The sequence below is a fragment of the Lethenteron reissneri genome, chromosome 32 (assembly GCF_015708825.2).
Source record: "Lethenteron reissneri isolate LAM-NWPU_2019-01 chromosome 32, ASM1570882v1, whole genome shotgun sequence".
In the NCBI taxonomy this organism is placed as follows: Eukaryota; Metazoa; Chordata; class Hyperoartia; order Petromyzontiformes; family Petromyzontidae; genus Lethenteron; species Lethenteron reissneri.
The window spans coordinates 12,329,892-12,355,497 of NC_083810.1; the positions used below are offsets into that span (position 1 = coordinate 12,329,892).

The 25,606-nt window shown below is 48.1% G+C and overlaps 2 protein-coding genes across 5 annotated transcripts in view; one reads left to right on the forward strand and one right to left on the reverse strand.

The window, feature by feature from the left end:
* Window positions 1-23,060, forward strand: part of LNX2 (ligand of numb-protein X 2) — a 90,168-nt gene extending 67,108 nt beyond the window's left edge. For all 4 annotated transcript variants that reach the window (XM_061564019.1, XM_061564017.1, XM_061564018.1 and 1 more), the window contains 6 exons: window positions 5,613-5,774; window positions 7,878-8,009; window positions 10,370-10,547; window positions 14,481-14,787; window positions 17,037-17,195; window positions 19,362-23,060. In XM_061564019.1, coding sequence (XP_061420003.1) covers window positions 5,613-5,774; window positions 7,878-8,009; window positions 10,370-10,547; window positions 14,481-14,787; window positions 17,037-17,195; window positions 19,362-19,497 — 1,074 coding nt within the window. In that variant the 3' untranslated portion in view covers window positions 19,498-23,060. The remainder of the gene's footprint in view (window positions 1-5,612; window positions 5,775-7,877; window positions 8,010-10,369; window positions 10,548-14,480; window positions 14,788-17,036; window positions 17,196-19,361) is intronic.
* A 512-nt stretch (window positions 23,061-23,572) lies between these two features.
* The window catches only part of LOC133350047 (pre-mRNA 3'-end-processing factor FIP1-like), a 35,918-nt gene continuing 33,884 nt past the window's right edge, over window positions 23,573-25,606 (reverse strand). The window contains exon 15 of the mRNA XM_061564021.1: window positions 23,573-25,088. Within this exon, the coding sequence (XP_061420005.1) occupies window positions 24,962-25,088 (127 nt within the window). The 3' untranslated portion in view covers window positions 23,573-24,961. The remainder of the gene's footprint in view (window positions 25,089-25,606) is intronic.

Sequence of the window (25,606 nt, forward strand, 5' to 3'; positions counted from 1 at the left end):
CTGATGACAACCGGGATAAAACTGTCAAATATAAATTTACAAAAAGTTTTTTTTTCCTGGCAGTGAGAAGGAGAAAATATTTTGGTGTTTTGGCATTTGGGCCAGATATATTGTGTATTACAGAGGAAGCATTTTCGATATACATAACTGAAGAGGGTAGCATTGGGGAGCTGGTGATGTCAGACTCGGTGGAGAATGGATATCCTCTTCGAATGCCAGTCTCGAAACAAACGTGAAGAATGGAATGTGAGTAAAACATTTTGAAGGCAGAAAACAACATACAGGTTCCATTTCAACAGAATCACGGTTAACCACGCTCCGGTGACACACTCGTTACGAAAATGTATTTACGCATGGTCTTAAGAAATCGGTCAGTAGATGTAAAAGGAGCGAGTTGTTCGCAAGCAGAAGGTCACAAGTTGAAATCCTGACTCAACCCATCATTCCTATGAGGTCGATAAAATTTGTTCTGCTCTGTGAAAAAGTTCAACAATGGTTGTCCTTTGGAAAAAAACAAGTCGCCCTCGCCATAGCAATGTGCAATCTTGTTGTATGTGGAGGGTCTTACAATATTTATAAAAAAATGTTTTATTAATTTGTGCAAGCTCGTGTCTCGGGGTTTTCTAATTATAAGACCTTCTCCACAATGGTCACCAGGTTCATAGATCCGTCCAGCAGTTCAGGCTTTTTTTAAGTAATATGACTCATGAAACATAAATAACCCACTCGGACATTCAGTACACTACAAGTCTGAGTATTTAATGGATCAAAGCGTCAACTATTGTCATAATCATGTCAACTCTGCACAACTCTTCTTCTACAGTGTACATGAAAAACACGCAACCGATTGAAGCAATCGTACGAACCAATGTATGATAAAGAAAAATATGTCTAGGGGGGATAATCAGCTAACGTATGAGCCCTCCAAAGTGTACTCCCCCCCCCCCCTTTTTCATGATGCGATTAAGTGATGTTAGAATTGGAAAAGATATGTTACAAGGCAACCGCTCGATGCGCCGTCCATGAGCGAGGACCGACACCTCCCGTCAGTCTCTCGCCCCTCTTGGCTTGCAACCACCCAGACAGTCCGCAGCTGGCACGCCGCTGCATGGCACCGTCTCAAGGCTGCCAGCGAGGATGCGTTTCGCTCCTTCGGCGCGTGCGTGCGCGTGCGTGCGCGTGCATGCGCGGGCGTGCGCGTGCGTGCGCGTGCGTGCGCGGGCGTGCGCGTGCGTGATGTACGGGAGCCCCAACCGCCGACGAGACTCGCTGGTCGTGCCCTCGCTGGGGCACGGCAGATGCCCGTCACTCCGGCCGGCAGGGCCCCTCGCGGTGTCTCTGGTGTCGGGCACGAAGGTTCCTGCACCACTCTGACCTTTCACCTCTCAGGCGATGAGTCAGACTCGTGTCAGACTCACTAATCAAAGACTAATAAATCACGCACTCATGCCATGCGTAACAATGTGCCCACGTATATGTGTTGCACTCCTTAACAGATATATCAAAACCAATCCACATGAGCAACTATATAAAAATGTGCAAACTCTATGATATAGCCTTCGCCTTAACAAAATATGGAATCGCACTGGCGTTAGCACAAAAAGTGCTACAAGAACTTGACAGTATACGCAAAGTCTGTGCACCATGCAACAGACCACAAACAGAAAAATTCATCAAAGAAACAATAATTCTCCAGTAATATATCAGAACAATTATCTTGTTGTCAGTGGGTCCTCTTCGCGAGGTAGCTCCTGGGAGCCCCATGCCCTTGGCAAAGACGGACTTCGAGTTCAATATGAAAAATGGAAATTTCCAACCTTGAAATCACGCCCCTTCTCATAGATATTAATTACCGTTAATGCTACTTTCAAGTTTCAAGTTTTCAAGTTCATCTATTAGGCATAGCCCTGTGAGCCATTCGGCTCTTGAATCGGGTGCAACCGCAACAAACAAAAAACAAAAACATGAGCAAGAAAACATCTTAAAGTGAATATGTGACTAAGTGCAAAACAGAAAATCCAAGAAAAGACAGCAAAATATTGCAGAAAAAGCACCGTACGCCAACGCTGCGTGCAAAAATCCCAGTGGGATGCAAGTCAAACAACAACAACAACAACCACAAGACAACTTAGATTAAGGCCATCAGTCTTACTCTGTACTACAACAAACAAACATGGCCAAACCTAGACCGTGGGACAATGTAGACCCTAAGACTTTAGACTAGGAGCCCGGATGTTATATCCATGTATGGCGTTTGCTACTCTTTGCAAGGACCAACATTTCAACTAACTGAATTCGGACAAAGGACCGATGCCCCGTGAAGGTCTCAGGTGCGATATCACTTATCTATATGTATGTGGGCGTGAGAATGGAAGCCTCCCTTCCTAGACCGTAACTCTGCTGATAGGAACGAAGGCCCTGTCTTAATGAGCTCAACATATATGTAGTATAAACGAGAGCAACTCAAAGGCAGTTGTGACGAACACTTATAAATATAATATTAATCACGTATTCATTATCATGACGGGGTACACACCCAACAATCTAACGGACTGCATCTCTGAACGTGTGAATTGAGCTGTGAGGAATGCAAACTGATGTTTTTACCCCCCCCCACCCCCGTCAATGTGAAACAGCAAACGTTTCACACATTCCTCTCCAGTATAAATTAGACTAATTTATCTGTAAACATAAGCAACGCCTGGAAATAAACATTTGGCAAAACACAAATCTATTTTGCCTTCTTCTCAATGACAGTCAAAAAAAACTATTATATATTTTATTGCATAATCTCTACAGTGTACAAGCAGAGGAGCGCATATTTTTAAATCCTTTATATTAAGTTCACTCGCTTGCTTGCTTGCGCGCTAACGACCGTACAAATCTTTCGGTCGTTTTTTAACCCACTTCCCGTGATCCAATCGAGCTGACGTTTTGCACACAGACTCGTTGTGCGTGACAATTTATTTTCGTGAAAATTCTTTTCCAAAATTTTACACTTTTTAGGAAAAAATTAATTATATTTAATTACCAATTGCTTAATGGTGGCAGGCAATCATCTGACCCATAGGTGGCAGCCATCTCAAGCCAGAGGACGAGAGGACTCTAGCCGCCACGCATATAAAGGATTTATTGTGAAAAACTTTGTTTTTACGGGTTAATTTTTTTAGGAAACCTATCTCTTACTCCTCTATCTGCACCCTTAAAACTCGACGATACATTTTTCTCCGCTGTTGGTTAATTTGTGGATGGTATCTTGTAAGTGAGCACAAACACACGCAATCGATGCCATTCTTTGCTTGTGTGATTTAAGTCCCGGGGTTAGGGTTAGGCTTCGCAGTTACTCAACAATCAAATTCAGCCCTTCGTGTCAAGAAACATCATCGCAGGTGCGCTGGAGGATTGTAACAAAGCAATCATGAACACACCCTTTGTCAGTTCACTGCCGGATGAAGCCCTCACCATGCTGTGTTGGTCGTGGGGCTTGTTTGAGCAATATTTAGCCAGGCTGGTCAGTGTGGGTTGGTGGTCGGTGCCTGCCCAGGACCATGTTTGACACCGCGAGGCACCGGTGTTAGCCGTGGCCGTGAATCGAACTCAGCTTGGGGCGGGTTCGTAGCGCAGTGCGCTAACCGCTGCACCGCACCTCCACCCAACGTGATGCTTCGAGGCAGATAAGCACTTGTTGTAAGGTCCACCAATATTTGTATTCCCGTTGATGAAAGATGCGTTTTATGATAAAAAAAAAAGGTCCCAGTGCTCATCTCCTGTTTACAGCCCTAAGCCAGTGGTGGAAATTCCATATTACTGTGACGAGGATGAGTGTGTCCACAAGACAACCGATGTTGGTTTTCTCACACGGAGGTACTCATTGTATTGACCGTGACGAGATGATGGGTCGAGTCATGACTTCGGCTCGCAGCTTTCTGATTGCGAGCCGCTCGCTCCTTTAAAATATCACCGATTCACAAGCCCATGTATGAATATAATTTCATAACGAACGTGAAAGACGCATGGTTAACTGTGATTTTGTTAAATGAAATCCATGCGTTTCCCATAAAGGCTTCTTTGCAAAATGTCGACACTGATCATTTGTGGAAATCAAATGGAAATGGGTTCCACGTACATTACATGCATTTTGTATCACGCCCAGCAAGCCTTGTCCATTCTGGTTAATTCAACTGTGCGGTAATTCTCCGTATTTTATTGTATATTCAGTTTAATTCTGCTTTAATGCATTTGACCGTCGGAGCTAAGTATTGTTATTAAGACGTCATGTCGTATGTAATTGTGCAAATCGGCGGACATACTCCAGGCTCGCAACAACATCGGGCAGTCTGATTGATTTGACACTGAGCAGAGGTGAAATGGAGAAAATGGCCAAATTTGCCGAGACACAAAGTATGGAGCGCAATGGCCAATACTTTGTGCCTCCTAAATAACGCGCTCGAGTGATCGTCATGGGGAGCCACGAGTGGGTTCTATTTGCTTGTCCGAGCAGCATCTCGGTGTATTTCCTTTGGCCTTACAAATTATCTCATTTTTAATTTTCCGATTTCCAATTTAAAAAGCCGTCACTGTTAATGATTTCTGCGAGGGTCTAAAATAACGCGCGAAGCTTCCCGCCGGATGAATTGAGAATAACAAGCGCCTTAAAGAGAGAGTTCAATTTCCACCGCCAACACATCCAATTTCCAACAATTCCCAAAAGCGAGGGTCAAGTCAGCCGCGAACAAGCAGGCGGACGCTGCTGCTTTTGCATTACTGCCAACAGGCTGGGGAGAAAGACACACAAGTGAAAGCTTGACTTAAACCACCCACACTGCTCCAAGTGGAACTGTTGGCAGATTCATTTTTTTTACCCTTCATATGTTGAAGGTTTTTTTTATTTTCCTTCGACCCATTGTACTCGGAAATGCAGAGATAAGAAATTGGATTTTTTTTTTTTTGCTGGGGAAGTCAACGAGTCAATCTTAGATGCGTTTACACCGAACGGGCTGAGGTTTGACTCCATTTGATTCGTGGGAGTATTTTACCCCGAAAATAGGAACACAGAATCATCAGTAGGGAAGCTGCTATGTTATGAAATGGCCAGCACACCGGACTTACAATTCAGAATCAGGATCTTTATTCAGACTGGAGGAGGAGGAATCCGATGAGCTATGAAGCTCTTTTTCACAGATATTCAGTGTGGGCTGGTCAGCAAGTTACAACAGCAATCAATATAAAAAAAAACGATAGGAATGCAAAAACAGTAAAATCGGTAAGCAAGTTACTAAATATGAATAATAGAACATGATTATTTAATTCTAGATTTGAAGCTTTCGTGACTGCAAGGATTCATACTCTTTGTTTTTTTCGGTAAAGTCACGTAGGTTAAAATAAAACAAATAAATTAAATCACGACGTTTCGGAGGCGACACAAGCTTCCGTCTTCAGGTGAAACCGTCACATCAAAATCACTTGATGCAGCATAATCGTCACCGGCGTTGCCCGTGAGTGGGAATCCATCCCGGGTCGCCGGGTTCGTAGCGCAGTTTGCTAACCGCCACGCGACCGCTCCCCACATCCTCTTGCACACACGCGACCCCCGCTCTCCGTGTCTCCGGCAGCTCGTGCGTTGCGGCGACGACTCGGGGGTCTTCATCCTGGACCTGCTGGAGGGAGGCCCGGCAGCCGTCGACGGGAGGCTCAGGCCCAGCGACCGCGTGCTCTCCATCAACGGGCACGACCTGCGGCAGGGCACTCCCGAGATGGCGGCGCAGGTCATACAGGTGCGGCCACGTGCAAGGTGGAAAACGTTCTTGCTTCGGCTCCGTCCGGCTGTCTGTCCGTCGTGACGCGCAGCTGCGTGCCGTGACGTAGCTGCAGTGCCGGCTCCCAGCTTGCACTGCGCAGAGACGCTCCTCGTCGCCCTTTGCGCAAAGCCAACGGCACGGCGAAGTGCATCTAATCAGCAGTCGCGCAGCATGAGTCGCTCCGCAAATTAACACTTGACAACAGCCGACCAATGTTGGACAAATGTAAACCCGTTGTTGGCTTAACCTCGGCGCGACCTTCAATGAATCACGTGTGGCCGCTTTTTTTTCTCCCAATGATCTTTTTTTTATATGACGCTTAATTCATAATGCTTCAACTCATTAACATCAGAGCGTGACCCGCAATAATTCAGAGCGAGCAGAGCCTGTCGTGCTTTTCGCGTTTGAACTTGCGGGGAGGGCCGAGGAGGCAGTGGCGTATTGGCTGCAGTTCAAATCAAAGGCAGGGGAGGGCCGTGACAACGCAAGCGCTGTGCTTAACATTTGCATTATCTGCTTAATTTAGAGCCTGCCAGCACTTGATAGGACAACAGCAACTCAGCATTCCAATGAGAGTGGGGAGCTGGGGTATGAGACTGGCATCTCAATGGGCAGGCATCCCCGAATTTTCTTTTGGGGGGGAAAATAAAAAAAACCCAGCAAAAACCTCTCCGTCTGTCTACGCTGCGAAACATATTCAACCCCACTTCAGCGGCTCGTTGTCACTGGGATAAAAAAAAACACGACAAATATGGCCAAAGCCAGGCGCGAGCGTTAATTATGTATTACGTAGCGCTCGCCAGCGCGCGTACGACACTCCGGCGGTGTTTAGCAAGCCGACGGGCAGAGAGAGCTTCCACAGGACCAAACAATACGTTTGCTCGTTTTGACAGCCCGTCAGTAAGATTTGACAATTAGAACCACTGTTGGTGTTTAGTTTGTTGTATCCCCCCACCCCCCCCCCCGCTAGCAACCTCCGATTAGCACGGTTGGTCACGTAGGGTGCGAAAGAAGTTCAACTGACGTGCACACGAGATAAGTCCGCAAATTTAGCGTGAAAGTTTAATTCATATTTGATTCTATTTCGGAGAGTTATAGTGCTGCTCCACCCCCCTCATTGAGCACTGCTTAGCACATGTACACACCGTGTACACAACACGTGTTGTATAACACCATGTACACAACACGTGTTAGTGAGTAATACAGAATATCTCGATTCCTGCCTCTCAGTTCTCGACTAAAATTCATCGTACGGCAAGTCAGGTTGATGATCCGACACTCATTGATCCAATCGCTCGCTCACTGGCTGTCAGTCGCCCCCTTATCACTCCTCTCTTGCTGCTACCATGGTTACCATTCCCGTGAACTTCACTCATCGATTCCTCCACCCAAAGTATGTGGTCTATCAGACCGTTTCAACCCATCCATGCTGTGTTCACCCACCACATGAGGAAGCCACTGGAGAAATGCACTTTTTAATCTAGATTGAAAACTAATTTCTTTCGACCTGCTTTCTGTGTTCAGTTTGTTGTCCTTCTCCTGCACCTCCCAATAGCACCGCTGGCTGTGTACCGTGCCAAAAAAGTTCAACACACACGTAAAGTGCACGTCGTAAAATATACCTTTTTGCGTCTTCCATCGGCACTGCTCAAACTTGCAATTTCCTCCATCTCCCCCCCCCCCCCCCACGTGCTCTCTGAACACAACCTCGCTAAAGAAAACTCAAGCAACGCATTCACTCTCCATTGACCGCAACATTAACAGCGCGGACACGGTCTGCTGCTGGGCCGCTCGACATTGGTTTTTTTTCGGCGAGCCTTCGGAGCCGAGCCGCGACGAATGAAAAGAGACATTTGGGCTCCGCCCATTTCAAACCTTTATAAACGGTTTGCCTTTAGAAGCTAACCCCCTTTTCCTGATGACGGCCGCTTGTGTTGCTATCGAAAAGTCGTAGTTTTTTGTTATTTCCTTTGAACCCATCCACGTGACTTTACCAAAAGATCCAAAGAATACGAATGGAAAGATGTGCAAAGGTGTGAGCGGCGGCGGTGGGCGGGTGGTGGGCTGTGCGCGGCACAGGGAAGTGAGGACCGCGTGCACATCGTGGTGTCGCGGCCGGGGAAGCCGGGGCCGCCCGGCGCCCAGGACGGACGGAGCCACACGATCCCGGGAGCCGCCCACCCCAGCCCGCCCAAGCCCTGCCACTACCGGGTACCCGCACGGCGACGCGCGGAACAAACGCCAGCGGGCGGCGGCGGGCCAAGCGGCGCTTGGTGGCGGTGACGCGGCCGAGGGGCGTTCGCCGCTCGTAGCGCGGGGTTTGGCGGTTCAAACCCCGGCGGCCGCCCTGGTTAACACCGTTCGTGTAAAAAACATAATACTGATTTACAAGAGGAGGCCATTGCGTACCACCATCAGGGTCCAGATTTAGCCAATTCGAAAAAATGACATCGCAAATTACTCAATTGGGATTTCATACAAAAGGCAGCATGCATCGCCCCCTACTGGCAGACTAATGCCCCATGCCATGCTTGATGATACGACTATCCTGGCATCTTCAGTTTTCACCTGGTTGAGATAAAATCAACTGAACTTACACTTGTGCCACGCTAGGTGCAATTTGAGGCTGTTGCGTTAAGCGCTGCACGTTTGTATTCTGGTATTTCTTCATTGTTGTACTTCCAGCGTGCATGGAGATTACTTACAAGTTTTGCAGCAGCAGTTCGCTCAACATGTGCCTGCCAGGAGTCTTTCTCGCCATTACAATCTCTAAACGCTAATAACGTACGCACTGTCGGTGAAAAAAAATGAAATAAGTATAAGACCTACAAAACTGATGTCATTTCGATTACTCAGAAGAAGAAAAAGCATTACCTCGATTGTTACATGATACATATTTGGTCGTAAATATTGTTGTATTCTTCTCGTACCTTATCATTTCTGCATAGTACACAGCAGACGTTCGCGGGTGCTGGGTGGATGATTAATATCGCGGGATTGCGAGAGATGGCGATGGCTTGCTGATGGCATTGGTGATGTTGTCGAGGCGGCACGAGAGCGAGTGAGCTACCGATTGTGTGCTGCGGATCTCGTGACGAGTCCGCGTGGCGCACCAGGACAAGTCTGCCTCGCTTCACCGTCATCGTTACCCGCGCTACTTACCGCTGTCGTAGTGTTTTTTTTACGTGTGCTCATATTTAAGGTGACACTGGTTATCGTTCCTTGTGAACCAAGAATAAAAATTATGACGTTAAAGAATTCCTTCAGGTTTTACAATCCACTTGTGCTGGGTCAGAGGAAGAATATAAGTTTTTTTCATAAGCTTGTGAAAAAATACGATTATTAAGTTGGCTTTGGTGGCTCGAGGCATGGGACTTATCCACTGATCCAGCACCTCGTGGGCGCTGGCTTTGGCCATGGAGGTAGACAATTGGAAAAGGGAATGACGTCATTTTTCTCGGATTGGAAATGCCATGAGTGTGATGAGTTATGTGCTCTCGGCATTGTCTGTGACCAAAAAAAAAACCTACAAATGTGCAGTTTTATTTGCTTGAAGTAATATCCAAGAGAAACATTATGCCGTGGTTTTGAGTGAGACAAAATTGGCCCATTCAAAGCAAGCCACTGACATTTCCTTAATTCTAGGAATTAAGAAGAGACACTATTTGAAAGATAGTTTCAGAATTAATTGAATTATATGAATAGAAATTATTCTACTTTCTTTAACGGCTACCCTGCTCAGATGGGAAAAGAATACTGCGGAAATAATGATAATTCTCTGTATGCTCTTAAAAGCCTCGCCGAGTCAATGTTTTATAATGAGAGCCCTTCTTGATATGTTTGGCCAGTTTCTTAAGTATTTCTACGTTAGTGGCAAAACAGACGCATTGTAGGGAATACAAACGTAATAATGGTCTCTGCACTGTCATCAATGGCTACACAAATGCTCTCATCATATTTGTTTATCTTCCAAAGCAAATCTATTCCATTTTGATTACCATGACCATCCTGTCTCCATAAAACAGGCACATGACCAGGTACTCCACTTGCTGTGTGACACAAGAGGCACTTCGAGTAATATCAGAAGTAGTTCGATGATGTCATATTCCAGAGGCTGCGTTTTCCACGTGTGTGTGTGTGTGTGCATCTGTGCGTGTTTATGCAATTTCCGTTTGTGTGTTTATGCCTGTGCGGACGTGCATGCACGCTTCCATGAGGATGCGCGTTTTTGTGTGCGAGAATGTGCGTGCACACATATTCACGTGTGTGTGAGAAGCGGACATGTAGTGGTTAGCGCGCTGCGCTATGAACCTGGCGACCCGGGTTCGATTCCCGCTCATGGCCAACACCAGTGACGATTATTTGAACCGGTCCCGGGCCTCCCCTAGGTCGACTCAGCCTCAAATGAGTACCTGGTGCAATGTGAGACAAAGGCGGCCAGGCGTGGTTGCTGGCCACGCACCCCCTCGTGTGCCGTGCCGGCCTTCATAGGTGCTACTCGCTAACAGCACTAAATGGGGGATCTTTTTGTGCGCGTGTGTGCGCGCGCGCGTGTGCCACCTGCACGGCAGGAGCTGTCTCAAGCGGTGTCGTGCCAGGAGAAGGTGGTCACGGTGCGCAAGGAGGCGAGCGAGTCGCTGGGCATGACGGTGGCGGGCGGACTTGCCAGCCGCAGCGGGGAGCTGCCCATCTTCGTGACGAGCGTTCAGGGCCACGGCTGCCTGGGCAGGGACGGGCGCATCCACCGCGGTGAGCCCCCCCCCCCCACCCCACCCCTCCGACGCATTCAAATGATCAGCATCATCAGCCACCACCGTCACTCATGATCCTGATGGCACCTGCACGTGAGCTAAATGTCACAGCATCATCTCCCCGGTGGACGCCGTTGCGGACGCGTTCCATTGAAAATGGGCGCTCGAATATCACCCGCGCGACTTGGACCGGCTCTGGAAATTTCGGCACGGCTTGACTTTAGCAATAAAACTAATGATCAGCTTGTTTAATTATCAATTCGGGAACAATTGTTCTCAAGTGCATTTTTTTTATGATGCGTTTCTTTTAATGGGAAATTGCATTGCAGACATCGGCTCTGTATACTTGCACCCTGTATCTGAAACTAAGGCTTGCTGGTTACGCACCGGCCTTCAACACAAAGGTCAATTGGCCTCTTTTAACCCTTTCCAATTCTGAGACGTCTGCAAGTTGCGGTGTTCACCACCGAATCTCGGAACGCGCAAGCGTTTCAGCGAGGGGCGTAGGGCCATTGATTTAAAGACATTGTACTCACCGCAGAGAACTGTAGCGACACGACCGCACCTATGATAGCTGGCACCAACCTGTGCCACACGCCCTCCCACATGACCTTGTGGAAGCCTCAGTATCGATAAAGTTAGTTTATTTTATTTTGTCTTCTGATTCCATTCTGATGATGTACACGTACGGGTGTGTCACTGGAACTGAATCGGAAGAAAATCTAATGACGTACACGTACACCTATGTCAACGGAATAGGAAAGGATTGAGAAGGCCAGTTTGTCAGAAGGCCATTCTCTCCCTCTCAATAATTCACACGCAAACCAAGAGGATATTTTCCACTCTGCCTGGGCATTATTATGTCTGCCTTCTTGCCCGTCCATCCATCCCAAGATATTGCATATATTTTCATGAAAACTACAAAATCAACGGCTACAATATTTTACGCACAGCTCATCAACGCCATTATCCAGATCTCTTATAGTTCTTTTTGGAAATTGTTGGCAGAAAAACTCTCCGAAAAGTTTTTGACTTCACTTGGCAGTGTGACGGCACGTCGGATACCGCCGTTATTACCGCACACTGGAGCACTCGTGCCACAGCGCACCACTTCCGCACCCAACATGTGCATCCGTTTGTGTGCACGGTTGAGTGTTTACATGCGCACATCTCTCCTTTGTGCGCTTGAATCACGTGGCAAAATAGATCACTTAAGAGTGCTTGCCTGACAGCTTGTTTTTTGTGACACCATCCCCATCTGTTTCCTGCCACTTTCCGCATGCCTCTGTTTTTCGCCTTGACCCTACCCCACTACCCCCCCCCCCCCCAACTCCTGTGATGGCACGCATCCAGCTACTGTTAGGTTTTGATTAACCACAGATATTAATAATATGCACTCAGCTCCTACCAATTAGTGCAGGCAAATGAGAGACTCGTGCACAGAATATTCTAACCAGCTTATATGGCCAGTGCTCATCTTGGTTGGCAGCCCTGAGCCTGTGGTGGAAATTCGACATTCCCATGGTTGAGGCCAGTCTTTTCCATACGATGAACACTGATGATTTCCTACAAAGTGGTACGTATTTTATCAATCCCGAATGGATGATATGCAATCGCCGGCCGTGATTTAAACTCACAAGTCTTCGATAGTGAGGCAAGTGGTCTTCAACACACTGCCACTTGTGGTTTTGTGGCCAGAGTGTAAGAGTCGCCCAAATAGCCTCGTATTCGCTGTAATGAAGGCCCTTCTGCTAGCAGTGGCGTGAGTAATCGGTTGCAGGCCTGCACCTTTACCTTTGTTATTATATACGTGAGAGTCTGGTGTACAAAACACATGGCAGTTACTGGTGGATTGTGGTACACTATAGAAATAATCGTAATTCATGTACTAGTTAACTATTTACTCATTTGTCTATTGCAATATGTTCACAGTACAATAACAAGTTTTTTCTTGTAGTAAAATAAATATATAACAAATAAATGCATTATCATCCAATAATTAGTATGTCCTCTTGTATTTTAAAACCTCATACTTTGGTAAATATTTTTTTAATAGATTTTTTAAGTGAGGAATGTGTCCCTGATGTTTGGAAGAATCCAGAAATATCATTATTTACATACATTTCCCGCCAGAAAAATAAATAAATATATATCACACAAATTCATTATCATCCAATAATTAGTATGTCCTCTTGTATTTTAAAACCTCATACTTTGGTAAATATTTTTTTCAATACATTTTTAAGTGAGGAATGTGTCCCTGATGTTTGGAAGAATCCAGAAATATCATTATTTACATACATTATCCCACCAGAAAAATATTGTCACGTGGCAATCGGGTGACATCATTTTTGTGTGCACGTTGAATTGTCACGTGATGTAAGTGATCCAACAAAATATCCAAAATTGTCCTTGAAACATCTTAAAATTCGAATCTGAAACGCATCGCTCGAACCAGCTGTTAATGTTGCAGTGGAGCACTTGACCGCTGCACCACTGCTCCACCAGTCTGCCCAAAACAAGAACACACTTCTCAGGAGGACAGAACACAATGCCGAGTATCCAATCATCGTCCCCGGAATGTATTATTTTTGTTGTCTATTTAGCCGGCCTGTCCCCATCGTCACGATCCACGGGAGGAGAGCGGTCGGGGCTGTGTGCCAAATATCGTAGCGGTGGATTTTGCAGTTTAATGCACGAATGAATTCAACTGCACGACGTAGAAAATTGAGCGTGACATATCAAATAAGCACGATCAAAGCGAAACAAATGCAACAAAAAGCTGCACATACCCTAAATCAAACACACGAGTGACCAAAGCTACTCACCAACAATAACAACAGCAATCTGACACTCGCATGAAGCTTCAAACAGTCTTGTTTGGCCTGGGTTTCAGAACGACAGAAATCCACATTAACCCGGTTGCAACAATCTGAATTCTGTGCTGATCCAATATACTCTGGGCTGCACGCTTAGGGGCCGTCCATAAATGACGTCACGCACCTAGGGGGGGGGGGTCAGACATTTGTGACGATGTGTGACGAGGGGGGGGGGGGGTTGAGAAATGTGACGTCACATCAAAATGCGCAACTTTAAATAAATACAGAATTGTTAAAACAACACTAATTGTTGAGCCTCGTAGAAATTTGGATAACTTCTTTAAGCAAATAAAACTGAACTACTTTTATTTGACCTGGTAAGGCCGACTGAGTTATTCAGCTCTTTTTTTTAGAAGCGACCTGGCTATCAAAAATGATAGCTCAACCAAGTTGCATTTCACGTGGAAATGTATCGCAGCCAAATACTCTAAACGGATGTTTCTACATGCGGAGGGAAAAACCGGAGGACACTGAGAAAAATTCACGCGACCATGGGGAGAAACATGCAACCTCTAAGTATACAGCAGGCATCGTCAGGGTCTAAATCAAACCCACGACCTCCTGTATACCAGGCGAGGTAGTTAATATTTCCTGGCAGCGGTTTAAGCCGCATCACCTCTACATAACAAAAAGGCTCAGTCCCTTTTACACGCACCGTTACATCATCCGCACCTAGTTTACACAACAAAGGCTCTTTCCTAACAGCGTGCTTTCAGCCGCACCGAACCTCACAAAAATAATATTCAGGGCCTACCTTGACTCCTCCCACCCTCAACCAGTATATATAAAAATACGGTTTTCTTGGAATTTCTCTCACTTGATACAGCTATCGTGCTGTGACTGTTCCACCTGAAGACGGTAGCTTGTGTTGCCTCCGAAACGTCGTGATTTTTATTTTAAATTTTTATTTTACTTTTATTACTTTTATTTTTTTACCTACGTGACTTTACCGAAAAAACCTAAGAATATGAATCCTTGCAGTCACGAAAGCTTCAAATCTAGACTTAATATCTCGCCACTGTGGCTATCGACCCCACCCCCATGCGGCACAGGCGACGTGCTGATGAGCGTGAACGGCGTTGACCTGACGCGGCGCAGCCACAGCGAGGCGGTGGCGCAGCTCAAGGCGTGCGCCGTGTGCCCCGTGGTGACGCTGCGCGCCCTCGAGGTGCGCGTCCATTCCGGGGCGGGTGCCCCCGTCACCGCCCCCCCCTCCTCCTCCTCCTCCCCACCGCCGCCCCCCATCGCCGGCGGCGGCACCGGCGGCACCGGCGGCGGCACCGGCGAGGCCACCAACGCCGAGCACGAGTACGACGCCAACTGGTCGCCGCCGTGGCTCATGTGGCTCGGACTGCCCAGGCAAGCAGCCTCCTCTGCATCGCCACTCACTCGCCGGGATCAATCGCCCAGTCAACCATCCATCTGTCCATCCATCCATCCATCTGTAAATCCGTCCGTCCGTCCTTCAATCCATCCATCCATTAATCAGTCCATCAGCCTGTCCGTTCGTCGGTGCGTTCATCCTGTCAGTCTGTCCATTTGTCTGTCCATAATTCAAACGACCCGTCCATCTTCCTCCGACTCCACTGCACCCGTTCATCAATTTGTCGATTCAAGTTTGTAGGCCGGGGTAAGGGGGGGCGGGGGGCGTTATTCTGGTCGAGATGGATTGTGCACGGCATGCTGCGTCGCTGCTCAATCTGCCCAACTCATATTTCCGTGTGATCATCATCACCCATGGACTAGCCACTGTTGAATGAAGGCATGCCAGAGCTGTCACCAAACCTCATGGTCACACGATGCAACAATCCGTCTAGCACCGACATACAAGCTGATCTTGCTGCATTGCTTCATCCCTCTCCGTGAGTGTCCTCTCTGCCGCTGCGTTGTTAGTCTCAGTCCCTGGCCAGCATCCCATCCATCTGGTTTTTGTATAATGTGTGCCAAATTATACCACTGGTGACTTCATTTAAATTGGTGTTCACTTGATCAACCCCTGACTCTGATGCAAACTCGTATTCTTACAGATGCGATCCGCACACTACGGATACTGTGCCGCTTTGCCGGATGGCTCATGGTCAAGAGGGCATTTGATGTCAGATTAAAGCACTGAGCTCGCACTGCTGAGACGTTGGGTTGGACTCTGTAGATCCATCAATGGCCGTACTGGGTTCTCAAACCAGTCTCAGCCCATGATGTAGAAAATTCAGCCAATCCTAGTTTTTATAGCTTAAATCTATAAATTGCATACATTACTTACGGAAAAAAAATATTTTTTTTGTATAAAAGAGTGTTATCTAGTGTTGAGTAATAAAAAGAAAGCTTACGTTATTAATGGGATAGTTTTGAGGTGTCATCCTTAAGGGACATTGCTTGAAATCATGTGCCGATGTTCCAGCTGAGAAAATACGAGATTGATCTCTCAAAGCAATGATGCACGAGGGCGATGTAAGCAACAGTCGTCACCGGTAACGCATTTCCTGTGAGCCACCGCGTGTGGAGATAGCATCACAATGGATGTGTCTGCAAAACAGAACATTCTGCGGTAACTTTAACCGGTGAATTTTGTTGTGGAAATTTGCTGTGATATCGCCTTTCTCTATCGTGTGATTTAGCCTCATGATAAGACCCTCAAGTTCAATGTAGGAAACTGCAGGAAATAAAATACATATAAATGCAATTGTATGGCATGTACATTGGACTTCTTTCGCACCGTATGTAGCCAACTATGCTAATCAGAGTTGCGGACTTATATATAAATTCAGGACCATGCTGTAATATTGCCACTCCTGTCAGATGTATCCAATGATAGAGCCAAGCACTGCACGCATTACATGGAAGCGTACCTCGTGCAAACTCGTGGTCAAGTTTATTCTACTGGACGTGTGTAAAACATAGCTTTATATCTCGTTGGATTCCACCAGTATAAATATTCGGATTCTGATTTGCAAAGAAGATTGTGACATGCTCTCTCTTCATTATCGTTTAGCACGAGCGAGCTCCTGCGAGCTCTCTGGCAAATACGAGTGATGTTTACAATATCTGTGGAATTTAAGCTCGTGGGAATTTCCTTGACAGTCTTGAATAAAAGTTGGATCATATTTTTGCCATCTTGTTCATTGCTCAACCACACCAAAGCAAGACACGGTGCACACCGATCAATAACACGGACACATACATGCCAGTGGAGAGACATTAACATTCATATTTATCAAAATACGTTCATTGATGTGGAGCGGTGGTGTACACACTGCACTTAAAATCCGGCATCCTGAAGTCAGTCTGCGGACACGGCTAACGGTTGTGGCGAGCGATATTTGAACCGGTTCTGAGCCCCCACCATCCTTCACCAATCCACACTGACCAGCGAAGTGAAGAAGGGTCAAACAATCGCCACTGCTAACACTGCGACCTTCATTCTACCAATGGGTTGGCAAAGGGCAGTCGGTACATTTTTTTTTTACATTACTACGATTAAACTCACAGAAGGCCGTGGACTGTGAATACAATGTCACGTAAATTACACAAGCCGCATGGGATTTCTACGGAACGGTTTTGGCGAGGGTTTATTTTTTCTTTGTTTTGTATTCCTATTGTGCCTCCGGCAGCTTCCTGCAGAGCCGCAAGGAGGTGATCCTGCGCAGAAGCACATCGGGGAGCTGGGGGTTTAGCATCGTGGGGGGGTACGAGGAGAACCACAGCAACCAGCCCTTCTTCATCAAGTCCATCGTGCTGGGCACGCCGGCCTACAACGACGGCCGCCTCAAGTGAGCGCCACCACCTGCCACTCGTAACGCGTTCTCGGCCACTGCAGCCGCTCGCTCGCGGCGGTCTGTGGCCCTGGCGCGGCCAGATGTGACATAGTGCCAGGTGTGATGAGGGCCAGGTGTGATGAGGGCCAGGTGTGATGAGGGCCAGGTGTGACGAGGGCCAGGTGTGACGAGGGCCAGGTGTGACAAGGGCCAGGTGTGACGAGGGCCAGGTGTGACGAGGGCCAGGTGTGATGAGGGCCAGGTGTGATGAGGGCCAGGTGTGACAGGGCCAGGGGTGATGAGGGCCAGGTGTGATGAGGGCCAGGTGTGATGAGGGCCAGGTGTGACGAGGGCCAGGTGTGACGAGGGCCAGGTGTGACGAGGGCCAGGTGTGACGAGGGCCAGGTGTGACGAGGGCCAGGTGTGACGAGGGCCAGGTGTGACGAGGGCCAGGTGTGAGACGGGCCAGGTGTGATGAGGGCCAGGTGTGATGAGTGCCAGGTGTGATGAGGGCCAGGTGTGATGAGGGCCAGGTGTGATGAGTGCCAGGTGTGATGAGGGCCAGGTGTGACGAGGGCCAGGTGTGACGAGGGCCAGGTGTGACGAGGGCCAGGTGTGACGAGGGCCAGGTGTGATGAGAGTCAGGTGTGACGAGGGCCAGGTGTGACGAGGGCCAGGTGTGACGAGGGCCAGGTGTGATGAGGGCCAGGTGTGATGAGGGCCAGGTGTGACAGGGCCAGGGGTGATGAGGGCCAGGTGTGATGAGGGCCAGGTGTGATGAGGGCCAGGTGTGACGAGGGCCAGGTGTGACGAGGGCCAGGTGTGACGAGGGCCAGGTGTGACGAGGGCCAGGTGTGACGAGGGCCAGGTGTGACGAGGGCCAGGTGTGAGACGGGCCAGGTGTGATGAGGGCCAGGTGTGATGAGTGCCAGGTGTGATGAGGGCCAGGTGTGATGAGGGCCAGGTGTGATGAGTGCCAGGTGTGATGAGGGCCAGGTGTGACGAGGGCCAGGTGTGACGAGGGCCAGGTGTGACGAGGGCCAGGTGTGACGAGGGCCAGGTGTGATGAGAGTCAGTTGTGAAGGGGCAATCTGTGATGAGACCAGGTGTGACGGGGCCAGTCAGCTGGATGATTCAATCACCACTTGGTCTCACCCTGCGTTTGGACTCAACACACGCAGCTACAGAAGCTGCAGTGGCTGTTGTAGCTGTAGAGCAGCATGAGCTGAGATTTTCTCCGACATCCGTCTGAAGTGAGCGAACAGCAATCATCACCTCCCAAAGATCACAACGTTCATGCTTCTGAAGCCCGCTGTTATTTTCTCCTAAGCACACGCATTATGGCAGCCAGGTTTTGGTGTCGTCCCGGTAAAACATCCAGTACATCTCTCGCAATGGCTGTGGTTACCACTAGTCACATGCTTACTCCAGTGCACCAGCGACACGGAAAATATCCAGTGAGAAACTGAGCCCTGATTACAGTGCAGAGTTATGTTATTTTTACACTTCCGGTGGCGCAGAAACATCGACAGGGTTTTGTAAATGAAACGAAGTGATTTAATTCCCGGTTGGCCAGTGGTGTAGCGTGGTTGGCAATGAGCCCTCTTGGAAGGAATTGCATTGCTCCCCCGCCCACCCCTGTCCAACGTTTCCTCTTTTTATAGCCCACCACCTGGACCCCTCTGGTTTACTGGCCCCGGGCGCAGTTGCACCGCCTGCACACCCGCGAGCTAAACCCTGTTGTCGGTGCAACTCACAAACCGAATGCTCATTATTTGCCTTTAAAACACCAACAATATTTGGCCCACGAAGCCTGAGAATTACACATCACTGAGCTAGGCTGCTGTGGTCGGTCAGCTATACCCTCCTCTTTCACATCCGAGTCGTGTGAGCGCGGGCTGCGGGGGTGGGGAGGGGGCCTTGCAGCACGGGTGGCCTTCCAGCAGCTATTTGAGGAGCCGATCTCAAACCCAAACTGTGAAACTGGCCTTGGGACCCATCTGAATCTGGCTCGATGACAAGCGGGGCCAAAGACCCTTGGTTAATCGCTCTCATCGTACATGCGACCAGACACCTTAATTGTGCGTTACATCAGCGGCACTATGACTCGGGTTCCACCATGCAAAGAGAACCTAAGCCTCCTTCCTTCTTTCCTCACCCCCCCCCCCCCCGCCGTGGCAGGTGCGGGGACATGATCGTGGCCGTGAACGGGCACGGCACGACCGGGATGAGCCACGCGGCGCTCGTCACGCTGCTCAAGGAGCTCCGCGGGAAAGTGACGCTCACCGTCGTCTCCTGGCCCGGCAGCATCCTCTGAGAGTGCGGGCACGGCGGGCACGGAGGGCACAGCAACACAGCCACCAGCACCACCGCCACCAACGCCACCAACGCCACCATCAGCACTACAACCACCGCCACCAACGCCACTACCGCCACCGCCACTGCCACCAACGCCACCAACGCCACCAACGCCACCATCAGCACTACAACCACCGCCACCGCCGCCACCGCCACTGCCACCATCATCACTCTCACCCACCACCACCATCAGGGGTGCAGCCAGACTTATTTAAGGAGTCCTGGACGGTAGGAATAGTCCCAGTATATACGTGTATTTCAGTTACACGGAAACAAATACCGCAACTATAATTTTAATATAAACAATTCCAACGAGGATTCTAATTGGAAGCCTCGTATATTGGTTATCAGCATAGGCAGTTAAAATTGAGCCTGTTTTCTCTGCTGTATTATGATACGTATTTTTTACAACTGTTTAAAACCATTTTGGAAAAGCAGAGGTCACCTTTGGTATTAAGAGATTGGTGTGTGAGGCAGGAGACATGTCTGTTACGGCTGATTTTTAACAAACGAGAAATTAAGCATCTGGCCTTTGAGTGAATTACACGTCCAAACAATGTACTGTTCGGAGAGAGGATGAGGAATGCTGCAGTTCTAAAGAGAACACGGGCAAGGAATTGTCCCTGTAATCAGTAGGTCGTTATGCATGGGACAAGTCTGCAATGCCTAGGGAAGGTTATTGGGACAGGTGACCTTAGATTGGCGATCAAGGGGAATATCTAAAGCCAGATCGTGGGAGAATCTAAATGCTGACCTTGAATGTCAACAGCTTTGAGAGGAAAGCAATAGAGATGTCTGATGACCTCTTGACCTTGACACGATTATACATACAGTGCACAACAGAAAATGTCATGGTTACAAAGTGGAGGAAATGAAATAAAATTATTGGGTCTAATATGAAGAGGAAAATTATATAAAGTGCCTCTCCACCAGTCGGCTCATTCACAAGAGTGAGCAGATCGCATTCGCAAGGTTCCAGAGTTCACATCCTGGTTGGGCGCCAATCATCTCTCCGGGGAAAATAAAATACGTACCACTTTTGGGGGAAGTCAAGAGTGGTTGTCCGATTGAGAGACTCGCTCCCGCCATAGGAATGTGGAATTTCCACCACTGGCTCAGGGCCGTAAACAGAAGATGAGCACCATCTCAATGCAGGAAATCACTTCAGCTTGACCTATTACCTGTCTGGACAATGATTTAAAACAAGCTGCCACATTTATCTGTGTGCACCGAATCTGGCTATACCCCCAAATACCACCACAACCACCACCACAACCACCACCCCAGCATGATCTCATGAACTATGTCACTTTACTTGACCGATAAGTATTTTTCTATCTTGGATTGCTCTACGTGTGGATAGCTATCGTGTAGTATACGCTCTTGTGGCTAGCTGCCTTACAATGCTTTACCATGCAGCGGAGGATTTATTTTCCTTTTTCAAACGTATGAATTTTCCACAAACCGGGTCGTTTTATCAGCGTCGGTGTTGCAGGCACAGCATTCACAGCCGGGTTAAACTGCAGGCAAGTTACAAAAGGTTACAAAGTGATGAATGCAGCTTGCAAAGATTTCCCCCCAAGATTTCCAGTTTTGCATTACCGTTTGGAACAGACCGCCAACGAATACGTTTGGACTGAATTTTTTAATTGCTCCATGATTTTAACTGTGAGTAGTATGTACCCACAAAAACGAATAACTTTACAGAGCGGAGTAGTGGTGCAGTGGTGAACACACTGCACCATTACCATTAATGACCAATTTGATTTGCTGGCTACAGCGAACATCAGTGTTTATATCTGAATCAGTCCTGGGCTACCTCTTCATCACAGACTCGCAGTGACCGTGACTAGCACATCATTCATCTATCAGCGCATTGACTAAGGCCTGAAAAGTATTTTTTTTAAAAAGCTCCACTCACGTGAGCAAAATCTTGGAACTTTCCTCGACCAAAATCATTTTTAAAAGAAATACTTTAACGTCATTATTTCACGTTATAAGAAGGCCAGAGGCAAGAGCCGGCCACGGTTCTAATGCCACTCGCAAATAGGCTCTTAAATGACTCTCCGTCATTATAAATTCTGGGGTTTTCAGCTTATTCGGGTGCAAGGCTCACTGCCGTCGAGTAATGGCGAGTCCAATGGACTTAAAATTGCCGGTTCGATCTCCCACTGCCTCTGTCCAGCCAGCACTATAAATGGTTACCACCGCAGTCAAGGGATTTGCAGGTGGCGTTTGGTGGGGTCAAGTGTGGCTACTGCCATCCTTTCCAAGACGTCTGACCAGCGCGGAAGAGGAGGCTCTTCCGTCAGCAGTGGCATGAGCAAGACATTTCTCGGGTGCGCCCCTTACCCTATTAGGCACAAGGCCTAGTTATCAGAGCACAGCGATATCCAATGGTTTTATGGGTCCAAATGAAACTCGCAACAGTGGACAGGTGTGGGAAAATAATTCCCCATGTTAGCCGCTGAATTGTTCCCATTATATTTTAGCCTTAAACAAAGTGCCAAACAAACCTTAATATTGTTCAGCTACCTTTCATCCAGCGGATACACGAATCCATCAGACGTTGTGTTGATGTATGCACACAGAGAGATACCTTTTTAAGCTATATGCTGCATACCGTGAATCGTTTGAAAGTGCTTTGCCACCAATCGTTTGTACTGATCAATGGATAGCGAAAGAAACGAAATTGCGACCAAATGTGCACAGCAAGTTTTTTTAAAGAAACATTCGTGAATGTCAAACGGTGAAAAATCACATCTTGAAATGTCAGAAAAATATTCCCTCGGCTATAATAGCAAGTAGGCAGAGACGGTGTTCACTCGAGGTGACATTATTTCATCCCTCCCCGATTCTATGCATTCTTCCAATTTAGTATTCAATCCCGTTTTAGCTTTGTGGCTGCATACGGAGCCGATGAATTGTTGCCATTCAAGAGTTGATTCTTAACTTAAATGCTTCGTGAATGACAGCACCTCCAGTGACTGCATGGGTCACCTAGACCCATTGCCAAATATACGCGTGGAAAAAAGAAAAGAAAAGATGGAATTCGATGCACATCTCGCGAGCTTAAGAATCGCTATTAAATCGCCGACGCAATGCATAGACGCATCCCGAGTGTTCTGATGTCTGTCTCAAGCCACCGGGGGACTGCTCCTTGGTGTCTTTATTCTTACCACTGGTCCCTCAGAAATAAACAAGAAAAAAACTAGGCGTACGAACAGCGATGGGTTTATCCCGAGGTGCGAGAGCGACCGCAGAAACGTAACCCCGTGCTCCCACAGCAGAGTTCTGGTGGATTGCGATCTGTATGAGGGTCGCGCGTACGTGCAAGCGTCATCTCCGTGCCCGAAACAACAAAAAAGCGTCACTCGAAATCACGCAAGCTCAAACTATTTGCATTTTCTGCGATGCGAGAATTACATTTTTGCTTGTGGATTCAAGAAAGTGCGTACAAGTATGTGGCTGTAAATACTTTCATATACATTCTGTTACATTCCTCTTCGCAGAGACGCCCTGCGTTTTTATGTTTTTAATGGGATTTTTTAATGCGGATGGCAAAAATGCTTAGACCTTAAAAAACCAGGGCTTTGCTATTTAACATAATAATGTAATAGCTAATAGTGACCTTTAACACTCTCTAAATGTGATGTAATTATCATCTGTAAATTGTTTGCAGAGTTGGGACTTTTATTAAACACAACGCAGAAAATATGGCGTGGGCCTTTATTTATTTTGCTCCAAATACGAAGACAGCACACGCAATTACTTATAAATGCATCTTAAAGTCAATGAAAACACGTAACAATGGGCACACACACACACCCACGAACCACGGTATTTTTGCAATAATAACACTCATAAATATAGTTGTGCTCATTCAATGGACGTGACGGCAATATCAAGCTTGGACAATATTAACCCCTACATACTCGTTTACTCGCGATCATCTAAAAGCTCTTTTTATTATTCGTGTTACGTTAATATATTTTTATTACTTTAATAAACTGCAACAAAAAAAACATTCAGAAGTAACATTTGTATTATACGAAATTTCAACGATTACATTTTAACATCCAGAATCACGTTTGAGACCGTACAATTAGCACGCTCCATTAAAAAATAAATACAATACAGTTCCCGCAGCAAGGTCGAGCGATAAGTCCGCCCCGAGTGTTAGCACGCATGCACGGATGCATAAATGTTGTTCCATACACACCCCGCGCTGGGCCAGGGTGTACATAGTCCACCAATGGTGCTCTCCACATGAAGATGTGTTTTTGAGAATAATTGCGGCTTTGGGTCCTCGCTCACGGCTCAGGTTCCCACAAGGCATTAAAGGCGGAAAATGTTCACACTAAACAGACGCACGCACGCGCGTGCGTGCCTCCGGACCTGCCAACTTTCTCGTGAAAAATACAGCCAGCCAAAAAAAGTCAACCTCATAAGGCACGCAAAAAATATATATAAATATAGTTACAACCATCAATATTTTTGTTTTTTTTTTCTTACAGAACCCAGTACTTTAACCGCTTCATTTAAAGCTTTGTACCAACCCCTTAAAACAATCTGACTTCAGCCCTTCAGTGGGAAGATGCCGGTAACTTGCAGCGAGCGGCAAATCTGACCTTTGGTCCGACAACCTCTGGTCGAGAGGTGCCCTCTCAGGCCACGTGGGGGGCACCGTCCATTGTGTCATCTTGGTTGAGCATCACCCCGCGGTGTGTGTGCGGCGAGTGCGGTGTGTGCAGTGGGTGAAGTTGGTGCGGTGCGTACGATGGGTGCGGTGTGTGCAGTGGGTGAAGTTGGTGCGGTGCGTACGATGGGTGCGGTGTGTGCAGTGGGTGAAGTTGGTGCGGTGCGTACGATGGGTGCGGTGTGTGCAGTGGGTGAAGTTGGTGCGGTGCGTACGATGGGTGCGGTGTGTGCAGTGGGTGAAGTTGGTGCGGGGCGTACGATGGGTGCGGTGTGTGCAGTGGGTGAAGTTGGTGCGGGGCGTACGATGGGTGCGGTGTGTGCAGTGGGTGAAGTTGGTGCGGGGCGTACGATGGGTGCGGTGTGTGCAGTGGGTGAAGTTGGTGCGGTGCGTACGATGGGTGCGGTGTGTGCAGTGGGTGAAGTTGGTGCGGTGCGTACGATGAGTGCGGTGTGTGCAGTGGGTGAAGTTGTTGCGGGGCGTACGATGGGTGCGGTGTGTGGAGAGGGTGAAGTTGGTGCGGGGCGTACGATGGGTGCGGTGTGTGCAGTGGATGAAGTTGGTGCGGTGCGTACGATGGATGCGGTGTGTGGAGAGAGTGAAGTTGGTGCGGGGCGTACGATGGGTGCGGTGTGTGCAGTGGGTGAAGTTGGTGCGGTGCGTACGATAGGTGCGGTGTGTGGAGAGGGTGAGATGGGAGTGGTGGCCATTCAGCCCCTCAGCCTCAGCACAGGCTGTGCTCCTCCGAGCCGGCCAGCTCCTCCCTGTGCCGGAGCCGGTGGTTGCGGTGCCTGCGGTGCCCAGCGGCCGTCACCTCATCACTGCCGCCGCCTTCTTGCCGACGGCTGCAACTAATGACAGAGACAGCCGTATCGGCATCCCGCCGAACTAATCGCCACACTCACCGCTCACCGCGTGCAACGGATAAGGAGGTGGGGGGGGGGACCAGAGAACGACATGAATAATTCATGCTGCTACTGTCCTTTCTCCAACACTCCTTGGTTTTCACTTTAATAATTTGGACGTGCAGTGTTAATCTCTCACTTAGCAGGTGAAGGTGTTTTCTCCGTCGCGCAAATAATATACGCTTACTGTATTCTCCCGCACGATAAAGCCCACTCCGGAATCAAAAGATGCACGCCAAAACTCTTGTCCTGGGTGTCTGTGTACGTTGAACTTCTTTGGCACCGTACGTAGCCAACTATGCTAAGAGGTGCGGGCTTATATATAAATTCAGGACCATGCTGTAATAATGCCACTCCTGTCAGATGCATCCAATGCTACAGCCAAGCACTGCACGCATTACAAGAATACATTGAAGAAATATGGTCTCTCGTCAGCGCGCACCTACACTTAACGGATTGTGACA